This window comes from Archocentrus centrarchus, chromosome 6 (assembly GCF_007364275.1).
Source record: "Archocentrus centrarchus isolate MPI-CPG fArcCen1 chromosome 6, fArcCen1, whole genome shotgun sequence".
In the NCBI taxonomy this organism is placed as follows: Eukaryota; Metazoa; Chordata; class Actinopteri; order Cichliformes; family Cichlidae; genus Archocentrus; species Archocentrus centrarchus.
The window spans coordinates 35,340,035-35,354,154 of record NC_044351.1 but is presented as its reverse complement, the minus strand read 5'-3'; the positions used below and the strand labels follow the sequence as shown (position 1 = coordinate 35,354,154).

The 14,120-nt window shown below is 45.5% G+C and overlaps 1 protein-coding gene across 2 annotated transcripts in view; it reads right to left on the bottom strand.

Moving 5' to 3' along the window:
- Window positions 1-14,120, bottom strand: part of LOC115782318 (polypeptide N-acetylgalactosaminyltransferase 18-like) — a 213,830-nt gene that overhangs the window by 33,505 nt on the left and 166,205 nt on the right. For both annotated transcript variants that reach the window (XM_030732430.1, XM_030732431.1), the window contains exons 7-8: window positions 5,983-6,168; window positions 4,033-4,170 (exon numbers count right to left, since the gene is read on the bottom strand). In XM_030732430.1, the coding sequence (XP_030588290.1) occupies window positions 4,033-4,170; window positions 5,983-6,168 (324 nt within the window). The remainder of the gene's footprint in view (window positions 1-4,032; window positions 4,171-5,982; window positions 6,169-14,120) is intronic.

The following is a 14,120-nucleotide window of genomic DNA, read 5'->3' as shown; positions in this document are numbered from 1 at the left end:
TCCCTTCCTTAATTAAGAATGGCTTCCTGACAGCCGCCCTTCACTGAGAGCATTTCTGATGAGGCTTCTGTGAACAGAAGATGGATCAGCTGAAGGTCCAGATGATCTCTCAGGTCCTGTCAGGTCTCTGCTGGATCCATGATTTTCACTGAGTTGTGCTTCAAATGTCTGTTTTTGAATGAATTTGACTTCATCACATACTAAATGAGTGCATGTGCTCCATGTTTTCCTGCAGCTCTTCCTTCATGCTAAATAAGAGATGAGCGTGTAAACAGACGGCTGTCACATCAGAACACATGTCGCGCTCTCTCCAACTGCAAAATATTGTTTTCTGGCAAACACGAAACCTTCCTATCTACATCTCTCACATATCACTGTGGCAACGCTTTCCCCTGACACGCTCAAAGCCGAGCCCCGCACGTGCTCAGTGGTGTTAACAAATAACTCCATCCAGCCCACATTGTGATTGAAGTGTTTATCGAACACCACCACGAGAGGTGACACGGAGGCTGCTTTCAGAGCTGCAGATTCGATCGCTGCTGCTAATGTCTCCCCCTCCACCCACACATCTACCAACACATCGCATCTTTCCTCCTCTGTTCAGAGAGTGAATAAAACTGAGAGCCGGCCTTTTAGACCACAGGCAGGAGCGCAAAAAATCTTTGCATCCAACTTGCAAAAGGTGCTTAAAGCTGTTTTTAAAGAATGGAAATAATAGCCCCTTCCCCCCCCTGAATGAGCTATTTGTTTGTACAGTAGTTTTAGGATACTTCAGAAGTACAAACGAATATTCACATGAAATTTCCTGGGCTGGAAAACACATTTAAGCTCTGCTACAAACCAGGTGTAACAGGAACGAGCAGCAGCAGCGTGGACACCTCATCTGTTCTCATTGAAGAAAACCTGACAAAGTGCATTCTGGGAAAACCTTAAATAGTCACGTCACTGTGAATAGTCACTGCTTTATGTTACCAGCATCATCTTCTGCCTGTCTCTATATGTTTTTTCTAATATAGGCATTTTTTTAACCCTTACAGGTGAAGTTTTCATTCCCTGAGAATCGGCTCCTGTTTGGCTCTTTTACATCACCCACTTCACGGTTCTCCAGGTTAAGACATAAACCCAGATTAGATCTTATATTACAATATGGTGAAAGTTTTTAAAACAACCTAGTCTTAAACAAAAGCTACAATCCAGTTTTAAAGGGTCAAAGGGCAACCAAGGCATTAAAGGGTTAATACGTGGAATCGGTCCCAGATGAGTGATGTTCTTCCTCTATCAGCGGGAGCAGTCGGAGTGGAGGGATAATTCTGCTTCCAACAGATTACTGTCATTTTTCAATTATGCAGAATCCTCCCACAGCCGTCAGCTGATGAGAGGAACAGACGCGCAGAAGTTAAGTGGTGGAAAAAAGTCCACCTTCTCCACACTTCACTGCTGTGATCTCAAGTGAGCAATGAAGCGCGTGTCAGATGGTGTGTGTGCAATTACAGAAAAGTTGAAGTTCTGCAGCTGGAAAGTTACAGGAAGTTTGGATGAAACTGTTTGGCTGTGGAGAACCGTTTATGGAATAACGTGCGTCTGATACGACTCCAACCGAGGGAGCGTTCATTCTGCTTCGGGTCAGGAAGTGCAGACATTTCTAAAAATAGTGACATAAGAATCAGGTCAAAATTAAAGCACTGTAGCATTTTACACTGCAGGTCGAGGTGACAGGCACATCTGTTAAGCGGGCTGTCGGGAAGCCGACAGCCCGCTGCGCTCCCGGCCGGAGGGGCGGAGACACTCACTGTGACGGAGCGCGACGTGAGGAGGGCGTTTAGACGTGTAAACACCAGGAAAGCGGCTGGACCAGACGGTATTAGTGGACGTGTCCTTAAGACCTGCGCTGACCAGCTGGCACCTGTGTTTACACTGATATTCAACCTCTCACTGAAACTGTGTGTGATTCCCACCTGCTTTAAAAAGTCCATCATAGTCCCAAAGAAACCACACCCCAGCAGCCCCAATGACTTCAGGCCCATAGCGCTCACCTCTGTGGTGATGAAGTGTTTTGAGAGACTCATCAAGACATTCATCACCTCCTCACTGCCCACCACCCTCGACCCACTACAGTTTGCATACCGGCCAGACAGATCCACAGATGACGCCATATCCTTCCTCCTCCACAAGACCCTTTCACACATAGACACTGGTAAGGGGAACTATGTGAGAGTGCTGTTTGTAGATTACAGCTCAGCATTCAACACCATAGTTCCCTCCAGGCTGGTCTCTAAGCTGCTGGACCTGGGCCTGGGCCCATCCCTGTGCAGGTGGGTTCACAGCTTCCTGACCAGCAGACCACAGGTGGTACGAGTGGGTCACCTCACCTCATCCTCCCTCATCCTCCCTCACCCTCAACACTGGATCCCCCCAAGGCTGTGTGCTCAGCCCTCTGCTGTACTCACTGTACACCCATGACTGCGAGGCCACGTCAGAGTCCAACGTCATCATCAAGTTTGCTGACGACACTGCTGTTGTGGGACTAATCTCTCACAATGAGGAGACAGCCTACAGGAGAGAGGTCTCCCGCCTGGAGAACTGGTGCCAGGAGAACCACCTCCTGCTCAACGTCAGCAAAACAAAGGAACTGATCGTGGACTTCAGCAGGAAGCAGCAGAGGGACTACCATCCACTTGTCATCAGTGGTGCTGAGGTGGAAAGAGTGGACACTTTCAAATACCTGGGAGTGACCATCTCACAGGACCTGTCCTGGACTCATCACATAAACATCACTGTGAAGAAGGCCAGACAGCGTCTCTACCTCCTCAGGCGGCTGAGAGACTTCAAGCTCCCACTCAAGGTGCTCAGGAACTTTTACACCTGCACCATCGAGAGCATCATGCGTGGGAGCATCACCACCTGGATGGGAAACTGCACCAAGCAGGACTTCATGGCCCTAAAAAGGGTGGTTCGTTCAGCTGAACGGACCATCAGAACCACCCTCCCCAACCTGCAGGACATTTACACCAAGCAGTGCAGGCTGAGGGCCATGAAGATCCTAAAACAGCCCAGCCACCCCGGACACTCTCTCTTCTCCCTGCTCCCATCAGGCCGGCGTTACCGCTGCCTGAGGGCTAAGACTGAAAGGTTGAAGAAGAGTTTTTACCCACAAGCCATCCGTCTGCTCAACTCTGAGCCCTAACTGGACCATTATTGCACAATGTAAATATTATAATTTATAAAAGTGTGTATAGTGTATAGTATATAGAGTATAGTGTGAATTACTTTTTTTTTTTTTTTTTTTTTTTTTTTTTTTTATTCTTCTTATTTATATGTGTGTGTATATATGGTTGCAGGTACAAAATACATTTCACTGTGCATTGTACTGTGTATAACTGTGCATGTGACAAATAAACACTATCTTATCTTATCTTAATCATTTTGTCACCACAGGGGCAGACCACATGGGGAGAAATCCCCCATCACTTCTACAAACTCACATCCAGGCCTCAGTCTTCATTTTCCACCAAAATATGGAACAAAGTATCAACAGCACTGAATGCAAATCCAAATCTTGTGATGATGCATAAGAAGGCAGGCAGAGAGAGGAGCAGGCAAAAGGAAAAGTCCCTGAAACAGCCCCAAGGTCAGACACGAGGAGCTCAATGAGGAACACACGGGAGAACAAGGAAAAAGAAGGAACAGTGGGAACATTAGAAAAGGGTAGGGAAGCTGTCAGTGTGAAAGATTTCAAAATGAAACAAGAAGTGACTAAAGTTAGGAGAGGGTGGGGCAGGAACAGTCAAATAGTTCCCAGGGAATACTGAGCAGGATTTTTGCTTATCCAGTTTAGGGTTGCACGGGAGCCTGAGCCAGGAACACCCTGAACAGGTCTACTGCAGGGCTGCCCATTTCATAAAGCGTTCACAGAATATGTAACGTTCTGATCGGAGCTTCTGCAGCAACCCACAGGAACTAATTAATTAGCAAAGCCTTAATTCTGGATATCAAATGAGGAGAGTAAAACGAGGGTCAATGAGAGGAACTCACCACTCCGTAAGCCACTGTGTCGCTGTAGGACCGCAGCTCGGGGTAGATGTTAGAGAGGAACCAGCTGAACGGTCGGCACCGGAGTCTCGACCGCAGGGCCTTCCTCTTAGAAACGTCCCCGATGTCGATTCCCGACTTCTGGGAAAGGAAGTAAACACAAACAGATCCAAGTTTTACATGCTGAGCATTTTAGGAACACTCAGGGACCTCGAGCTACACGATAGATGCAAAAAAGAACTTGAATTTTCTAATCTTCGATAAAAGGAAAAAACAAGAGCAGAATTCAGGCCTCAGGTCCTTTGAGCACTGCTGCATACTTAGAATGGCAACGCAAGAGTCTGAAATAATAAGTGAGCAGCGGTGCAGACAGGAATGTTTAAAGAGCAGCCACAGAGTCGCTGAGTGAAGAAAAGAAGGCGTTTTAGCCTCCTGTGGAAACAGAAACACAATCACACAGATGTTAAAGGACAATCTACACAAACAGGATGTGAAATGCACCTGAAGGAAGGCTTTCAGGTGCATTTCCTGCCATCTTTGGCTGACTGACATAAATAGGTGGGAAAAAAGGAAGAATGAATCTCATGATTTATTAATTTAAAAAACAAACAGGTTGCGTCTTCAAAGTTTGAGCATCACTGTGCTAAATCACTGTGTTCGTGCTGGGCTCCAGGAAACCGTGGACAGAATTAATCAACATACTTATGAATAATGAAAATAACTATCAACTGAAGGGCTGCTTTAGATAAGGTGTGTGTAAGCACTCAGGTATGATGCACATTTCTCATCAAGTCTGAGTAGACGTGGCAGATAGAGAAAAAATGACACTGTAAAAGCTGAACTAATGGAAGGAGCAGATACGGAGGAGGAGACATAAAATATTATGAAGCTGTACAAAAAGACCTGAACCTGCAGAATTATATACGACATAGTTCCTTAGTGAAGCCCGAGGACACAGATAAAGCCAGAAACAGACTGAAAACTCGGTCATGTTGTAATATGTAGCATAATGTGTGTACATATCTTTGATATTACGAGTCTCTTCCTGCAAAGGGATCAATATCAGGGAATTATTTGGAAAATTTCATGTTCCCAGGAAAATGATGAGCGTTTGGTGAGATTTTGATCCGGATAGTTCAGCTGAACCTGGTAATTAAAGCCGCTGTAGGTCAGTTCACAGCATAAACATAAATGACTTGTTTGAGGTGTTGAGGAAGTGCCAAAAACAGCAGTTCCTCTAATGACCACTTGAGGCTGCCTCGGGTTCCACGTCATGGCATTAAAAAGCCTTCTGACAGCCTCACACAGAAACATGGTTCTGGTCCATTTTTATAGCAACTGTATGGGGGAGGATTTTTTTAAGGCTTGGCATTGGTAGAGAAGTTTTCATGGGCGGAGCCCACATACTCAACTCTGCTGCCCAACCCACAGATGGATTTTCCTAACAAACGTGGCTCCATTCAAGGGGAATAAACAGTCTTTCCAACAGATTTATTAGCAGGAAGCATCGTTACAACAAAGAAAAAATCGCCCAAACACAAACGTCCTGACTTTCTGTGCTGAGATTTTTATTACCTGGTAACTTAGCGCTCAACTCTTTTGCCCAAATATGGTCAAAAAACAAATATGGTGCCAACTAACATGCTGAGTTTTCAAAACCTGGAGTGCAAAAACCAATGGAGCCTATCACCATCTTTTATATACAGTCTATGGTTGTTCTCACACTCCCACGATGCTTTGCAGGTGCATTTGCATTAATGTGCCACTGATTTTCTATGTGACCTCCTCTGGATCAGCGTTTCTGGCTGTTTATGGCGGCTGTTTAACTGCAGAGACACTAATGTAGATATTAAAATACAGAAAGGACAGAAAAACTGCAACTCTGCCTCTGAGCACAAACAAGCACGCACACACACGCACGCGCACACGCACACGCACACACGGTGTGTTTACCTGCAGCGGGACGTTCCAGGCCATGTAGACATGACTCTTGTACTGGTCCATCCAGACCTCCGCCACCCTCAGAGCATTGCGACGCACGTGTGCCGTCAGGTTCTCTGTGTAGGGTTTATGGGCGCGCTCGATGTGAGCTATCCGAGAGCAGGGGAGGACCTCCACACTGCCGCCACACTGCCACACCTTTGTGAGACACACACACATGAATTCACACATGTGTAGGATGTGGGGACTGCAAAATAGGTAGAGATATTTTCAGGACCTGCAGGTTACTGCCAGTAAAACCTGTATCCTCTGAACAGGAGATTAAAACCTTGCTGCAACTGAGCCTGGCTGATGGAATTAGCATGAATAGAAGGTACCACAGAAACACACTGATGATGCCGACCCAGATGCTGCTATTTTTACCATTCTGCACTTTCCTGACAGTGGAAACGGCTGAATATGTCCACACAGGACGGGCTAGTCCAAGAAACACGTAACGAATGTTCGATTTCATGAATGCAACATAACAGTGTTTTTAGGAATTCTAAGTTTTGTGTATCAGGAGATAATAAATAAAACCATCAGGTCCTCAGCAGGTTCTAAAATGAGGTAAATAACAACACATAAGGTATTACAGCATAATCATTATTCATTTAACAAAAATTAAGTACAGCCTTACTGCTTCCATAGGAATTAAGAGGATGCTGATCACTGCAAACTACGCAAGAGCTCGAACTGACTCTACAGCTAACATCTTAAAGCTTAAAGTTCATGACAGTATAATTAAAAACAGAATGAACAAGTATGGCGTGCTTGGAAGGACTGCAGGAGAAAGCCTCGTTTCTGAAAAGAACAAACCACAAGACCTCTACAACAAAGTCCTTTGGACAGACGAGACCAAGGCACGGACCAAACAGCAGATCAGCACCAACACCTCAGACCGGCTGTCAGCACGGTGGAGGAGGGCTGAGGATTTGGGTTTGTGCACCCTGCAGTCGCTGAGTCGACCATGAACTCCTCTGAATACCAAAGTAGTCCAGAGTCAAACCTGAGGCCGTCTGTCCCACAGCCAAACTCAACGTGCTACAACAGAGCGGCTGAAAAAGAAAAGCATCGAGGAGCTGCAATGACCCCGTCAGAGTCCAGACCTCAGCCTGACTGAGCTGAAGCTACGCTGTGAAGCAGAGTGGGTCAAACAGTTGTTGCTGATGAAGGTGATTCCACAAGCTGATTAATCACTTAGTTTTTCACACACTGCTGTTGCTTTTGTTAAATAAATAATGACAGTGTGATGTGTCATTATTCATCTGAGGTTTTATTTAAATCATTTTAAGACCTTGTGAGAACTAGATTATTTTTATTATGCTCTGATAAAAATGAAAGAGGGTGCACTTTTTTCTAACACAACTGTAAATGCACAGTGTTACAGTGATGGCTGCTCATATTAAACAGTTTCAGATACTGAGGTCAGCATATGTAAAGTAATCCCCGTGAGCCAAAAGCTCAGACTTCACACTGCTGTAAACAGCTGGGCTCTGTATGATGTCACAGAGAGGCCAGCTCAGAAGCTCCACCTACTTGCTATTCAAACTTTTTGGGACAGCCAATCAGAAGAAAGCAGCCTGAAAGTGAGCTGAAAGCTCGTTTTGGTAGCTATCAGGCAGGTATACAGTATGCTGTGTATCATTCAGAATCCAAAAGAGAAAAAACCCGGTGTCAGAAAAAGGCCTTAATGATAGGCCGCCTTTAAAGGCTAACCCTACTAGCCTGCTACACAGAGCCACCACAGGCTGAAAGGTTCAAAATGTTACCGAAGCTGGGAGAAGGACTGCTTTCTCCTTTTACCCTTCAACTGATCTGAGACTTTACCCACGTTCACCTTTTACCTGTGAACTGCTTACAGTAGTTAAACTGTGGCTGCCAATGCTAAAGGTACTAGTGTTTGAGCCCACAGTTACATACAGCCATGCTTACGATTCTTCCCTCCAGGTCTCATGGACCAGGGGTCAGTAGGACCCCGAGGACGTCAAGACCAACTCTGCTGGCATTTCTGCTACTTTCATCATGCTTCCGTCACCTTTGACCTTTGCTTATAGAGGTAACATATCAGCTAGGATTCAAAATACTTTCACTTCTATTACTGTTGATATTTCACCTCATTACGTTTCACCTGGCAGGTAAAGATTAATTTAGCATTTAGCTTTCAGTTCTTTGAGCTCATTAGCTCGAAATTTCATTCATGGTCTCTTCAGCTTTGCAGGAGCATAAAGGAAGTGACGAGCAGACGTAGACTCGTCCAGCGACTTTGAGCGATAACGAGCAAAAAAATGTGCTTGTGATGTGAAGTGGGCGGGTCCTAAATGATCTTTACTCTCATGCAATTCAATGAGAGCAAAGGATCCTGTTGATTGATGTGGGCGGGGACAGTAAATACATTACTGTGTTACCTAGGCCAGTGGTCCCCAACCTTTTTTGAGCCGCGGACCGGTTTAGTGTTAGAAAATATTTCCACGGACCGGCTTTTAAGGTGTGGCGAATAAATACGTCAAAATAAATGATACGACCATAACCAAGTGTGATATTTTCTACGTATAATAATAAAAAACGGGAATCCACTTTGTATTCGTATGCAACTCTATCAGCAGCGTTCTCGTAACATCCCGCCTCAACATGAATAACAGGCTCTCTGCCCACAGCGCTCCCTGGTCAGCTGTTAGAGCCATGGTAAAACATGCCTTCAAAAAAAGATACACCGCAAAAACAAATACAGTAGAAATCACCTCAGTCGGATTCAAATGGCCCAGTTTGGGGTCTATTATCGAATTTCGCTGCAATGGCTTCTGCTTCATCTATGAATTTGCTTCTGCAAATTTTATAATCTGAAATTTTACTCGTAAGTGCAAGTTTGTAGCTTACACTTGCCACGATTGTCCCCGGTGAAATGAACTGATATAAACACTAAAACAATTTCCAGGCGTTGTTAGTGTGTGTGTAGTTGTGCACGAACGAGCCGATGCATGGAAGTGGGCGGACAGGAGCTGAGGAGCTAAACTCATCCAGTTTATGCGATCACATTTAACTGGAAATTTATTACAATGGGACCAGATTTTTCATCCGAGGTAGGTGAATATCCGACGGATTTATGTGATGATTTTATTGGAATTAATGTTAGGAAAAATCAGGACCTGCAGATGCCATCCAACTAGAGCGAAAACCCGATTTGTGCGACTTCGACTTAGGGGATTTTTACTGTATAAAGCGCATGAAAAATACAACTCACCATAACACTGAATCAGTGTAAGCCCCCTGAGCTTGTTTCTCTGATACTCATTTTTGCTGGCTTCTGGTTTGACTGGGTTCGGCCGATTTCACATGGAGCGTGGCTGCAGAGCCGCGGTGTCAAGCGCTGGAGAGTCAGTTTGATGGCTGGGTCTACCTCACTGCTATCCTCGGTGTTGATAAATAAAAATGGTAAATGGACTAGTTCTTACATAGCGCTTTTCTACTCTTGTTGAGCACCCAAAAATTTAAAGAAGCGTTATGTAGGTCAACCAACCGATTTCGTTAGACAGGCCTGAAGCTTCTGGGTTTAATTTTAGCGGTGACGTATCATGTGAGCAGAAACGTCTTGACACGTCAAGAGGAAGTCATGGAGGGAAGTAACGGAGCGAATCCGCCCATTTTTCAAAATAAAATATAGTTTAGGCGCAGATAATAAGTAAAACGGAAATAATTTAAGTTATTTATTCTTTATGTGCGGCCCGGTACCAAATGTCCCACGGCCCGGTACCGGTCCACGGCCCGGGGGTTGGGGACCTCTGACCTAGGCAACTGAGCCTGTAGCGAGCTGCCAGTTTTAAAGTAACGTGTGACGAGCCGTCTGCTTTAATTATTTCAAATGTTTCAACTGCAAATTTCAGCAATTAGATGAAAAAACAATCCAGAAATATCCGTGTTTTCACTACAGTGTTTGGTCAAAAGATTCCTCTGCCATTGTTTCCATGATAGCGCCGCTCAAAATTCTCCTGCAGGCACCTTCGGATTCCACAAACAAATGCTGGAGAATGCTGATTTGAATAGAAACCCTGTTCTCTCTATTCCAATCCTGCACTCGGTGCGTTTGTGTGCTAATCCCTCCTGCCGGCCCACCTCCTTCCCTCTATCCCACCAAAGCGAAGAGCTGCTGCAGAACAACAGCAGAAACTGTAGCACTGGCCTGACGCCCAGGCAGGGCCAAATTTGGAGATAATACATGCTTCTTTCAGAAATACCTCCACACTTTCTGTAGAGGATTTACAACATGGGGTTAGAGTATAAGGAGCCATTCTTCCAGTATAACAATCTACGTCTGAGCATGTGGCTGTGCAGAGTGAGATAGAGAATAATATCAGAAGAAAGGGGAAAGGAAGAAGGAGGGATTCAAAAAATCCATAAAACAAAGAAGGTGGGGGGTAAACAGAGGGGGATGAAGTGGGACGGCACAGAGTGAAATAAAGGGGAGAGAGATTCTGGTCTTTTCCAGAAGCCGCTTCTTTTCTCATCTTCTTTCATGGGTGAAAAAGGGGTCATGTGCCACATACGACCCAGCAAACATCACAGAGCATCATTACGACTTTGAGAAGCCGTTTATGCACATGTGCATCCGCTGTGTCGGAAGTCGTGTCTGGCTGATTTGTTTGGGTGTCACCCAGACAAACGCAGAGCATTTACATCCATAATTGTGTCTCCGCCCGTCTCCTTTGGTGAAAAGTGGAACAAATCTATCTGTCAGACTTGTGTTTTTAAAAGTTTTAATGAGAAAACGAGAAGCAAAAGGCAACAACAAATGAAGCTGTGAATTATAAATCACACTGAGTGAAGACGGCCACCCGTCGTGATGGAGCAAGAAAGACAATGAGTATTAAATATGCACAATATTACTCTGCCACAGTGCAGATGAGGTTTCTTGAAGCAATCTTTTTCACAGAAAGGAGCGTGCAGGCCAGAGATATGGAGAGCTTCTCAGAAACCGAGGAAGAAAAAATTCTGTGTTTGGTGTGAAGGTGGAAGCAGAACAAACTGGCTGTTTTCTGACTTAAACCTCGTGATGAATTAGTTAGATTAAGAGCAACGCTCCTGGGACATCTGTGCAGAACTGAATCTGTCAAAACATCACCGTTGATTTACATAATCATTGATCTGAAAAAGGGGCTTCTCCAGCGCTCTGTGCTGAAATATTGACTTTTCCTGTCATTCCTGATGTTTTTACAGCAAAGTGTGAAGGAAATGATGATGCACACGTTGGGGCGGGCGGGAGCTCCGTTTGCTGCCAGGTTCGGGCTTCGAACAGCCCTGTGGCACTGGAAGTGTTTGCCACAGAAATAAAATGTCAATATTCTGGCTGATGTTGGTGCTAACCTTTTGTTGCTCTTTCAGCAGCTCCAAGAACTCCAGATCCACACAAAATGCTCAACGGTGCCTTTGACGTGCCTCCCTCTGCAGAGGGTAACTGACTTGCAGCACTGTGTGTGACTCCTGACCCTCTTTCAGCGCATAGGCCAACAAGTAATTTGGGCAGAGCGGCGACAGCTGGCGGGAGCGTCCGATTTGGGTCAGGAAGACGTGGATTGGCAGCGGTCGTGGTGGCGACGGTGAGCTCTCCCCCCACAGAGAGACAGGCTGTCTGTGGCCTCGCTACTTCTGCTACACCGAATCAGCCACCCGACTCTCCTCTGTGCTAATGTCAACAGGTGTTCAATTTGTCTCTGCAGTGTGGGTTTATGCAGGGCAATTATCTGCTAAAAGAGCTCTATAATAGAGAATACCCTCTCTGCACGGTGCAGGAGCACTCGTGCTCTCTGCTCTGTGAGGAGCTAAGGAGAAAAGTATTATCAGACCTGGAGCAGCTGACTGGAGAGGTTTGACATTCATGCCTCATGTGGAGAAAGTCATATCCAAGTCGTCCACAATACAGCCGGTGACCCAGAGTCTGCAGGAACACATTTATATTCATGACATCATGTGATGTTCAGGTCAGAAAATTTACTAAGCATGACAAATTAGCCTGAAGCCACACTGTAAAAAATGTGTGTTGGACTGGAAAGTTATGATCTACCAACATCAGTTCTGTTTGGTAACGACCTGCACAATCCATCAGGCCCCACGAGGGAGCGAGTAAGCAACCTGTGAACAGAAGAGCAGCACGGATGTTCAGATCAAGAAGCAGCTGAAGGAGAAGCAGCACGTTCTGACCAAAGGGGAACTGATGGAGATGGTTTGGGACTGTGGAAGCTGGGGGGCGCTATTTCCTCGATAAATCTAAAACTCAGCTGATCCGTGCGATATGTAGAAGAAACCAAGCATTATTTACCAGATCAGATCCTGCATGAAAGGTGTTTATTAAAGCCAAAGGAAAGAATCTGATTCACATCCAGCTGTGAACAACAGTTTCTGAGAGAAATGAACGCGCTTCACATCTGAAAAAGGAAAAACTACATGAAAGCTGATGATGTTGCAGAGCTCTGTGTGTGCGCTGCTGAGCGAGGACACGCAGAAGCTTTTGTGCTCTCTGACGTGTTCATCATGAACCAGTGTGACCCTGAAACACGCCTGTGCTGATCTGAGACCAGCACACATAAACAGCATCTTCCCCCCTCCCTCAATGCTCCACGTTAAGCTCTGTTCTCGTGCATTAAAAAGCCGGATTGAGGAGCAGGAATACACGGAGCTCAGCTCGAAACATCAGGCTGAGGACACAGTGAACAGTTACAGACAGAGCTGGAGCTTAGGGCTTAGGCACCCCCTGAAGGTAACGATAACACAGGCTTTATAAACATCCAATCAAATCCCATAAGGCTGCATAAGGACCCGTGGCCACGCCCTTCACTCACAAAACTCACACTGGAGCTCTTCAGGAAATCCTTAAGGTGAAATATTTGGTATGAGGGCACTCGTCTTATTGGAGCTGAAGCTGAGCTAACTCAGCTCCAGCAGCCAGCATCATTCATCTGATTCCTTTCAGTGGAGTGTCACTCCATATGGAGTCACACTCACAGCAGTTTGAGTGCGCTCTGGATTATGGGGGGAGAGGCATATAATTACTGGGAATCATCCACCACTCTTGAGCAAAAGCAGGGAGCATCAGTCATCTTGTACACTGATATGTGGTCTGCTTGCTCAGCTCTGCAGCTCTATGACCTACAGTGAGTGATACCTTAGTACCTGATGGGGTGCTGGAAAGGAGCCGGGGCAGCAAAGCAGATCATTCACCGCAGGTCTGTGTTTGCATGTTGAGATGCAGATAAGATACTGAACCCCGAGTGCCCTTAAGATTGCACTGTAACGAGTCCAAACATGCAGAAGAAGATCACTCTGAAGGGGGGATTGGACAAGTTTAAATCTGCTGCTAGTGTGTCCCACCATTAAGCTGCAGTTCTTCTGCCTCAGGTTTGATCACTTGGCTCCAAGCATGCCTGCTTCATATTTTTACAGTTCACTGAAGGCTGCCAAGCTGTGCTTCTTTCACCGCAGCGTTTTAGAAGAATGGAACCAGGACGAGGTGGTATTTGACCAACTGGATGCAGTCAGGCAGAAGGTAATTGTTTGTAATTGTTTCATTTATTTATCTATTCTTTTCTTGACCCGGTGGATCAGATCGGCATCAGCCAGCCTGGCCTGATAATCAAACCTGTACGACAGGGTGCTGTAAATCACCAAGCCTGAGTCAACAGTTTCTTTTCTCCTGCATGCATTCAGCCTCAGCACAGTGGCATCCTCCTGGGACTGATTGGCAGCCTCAGGATGCAGAGCCCTGTGCCTCCAGAGAGCCGATTCGAGATAAATTCCCTTCTGGTAACTTAATGTTCTGATGTAGTTATGCTGCCTGAAAATGATATCAGATGTGTTGTTGCTTAAAATCTGCCAGAAAGGGCAGGAAAACTGGCACATATGAAAGTTACAGTCACCGTGATGTGATAAATGTAGCTGCACTCTATAAAAACACTTCATATGATCTTATATTAAGTTCCAGTTTTATTTAATAGCTGTTACATCATTACTAACCAGCTGAGTTTGAGTCAGACTGCATGAATAATGTGCCTCACTGATAAAGACCTCGCTCTGTCAAAGAAAGGTCGTTCTCTTTTCTCTGCGGCAGACATGCCGTCGTTTTA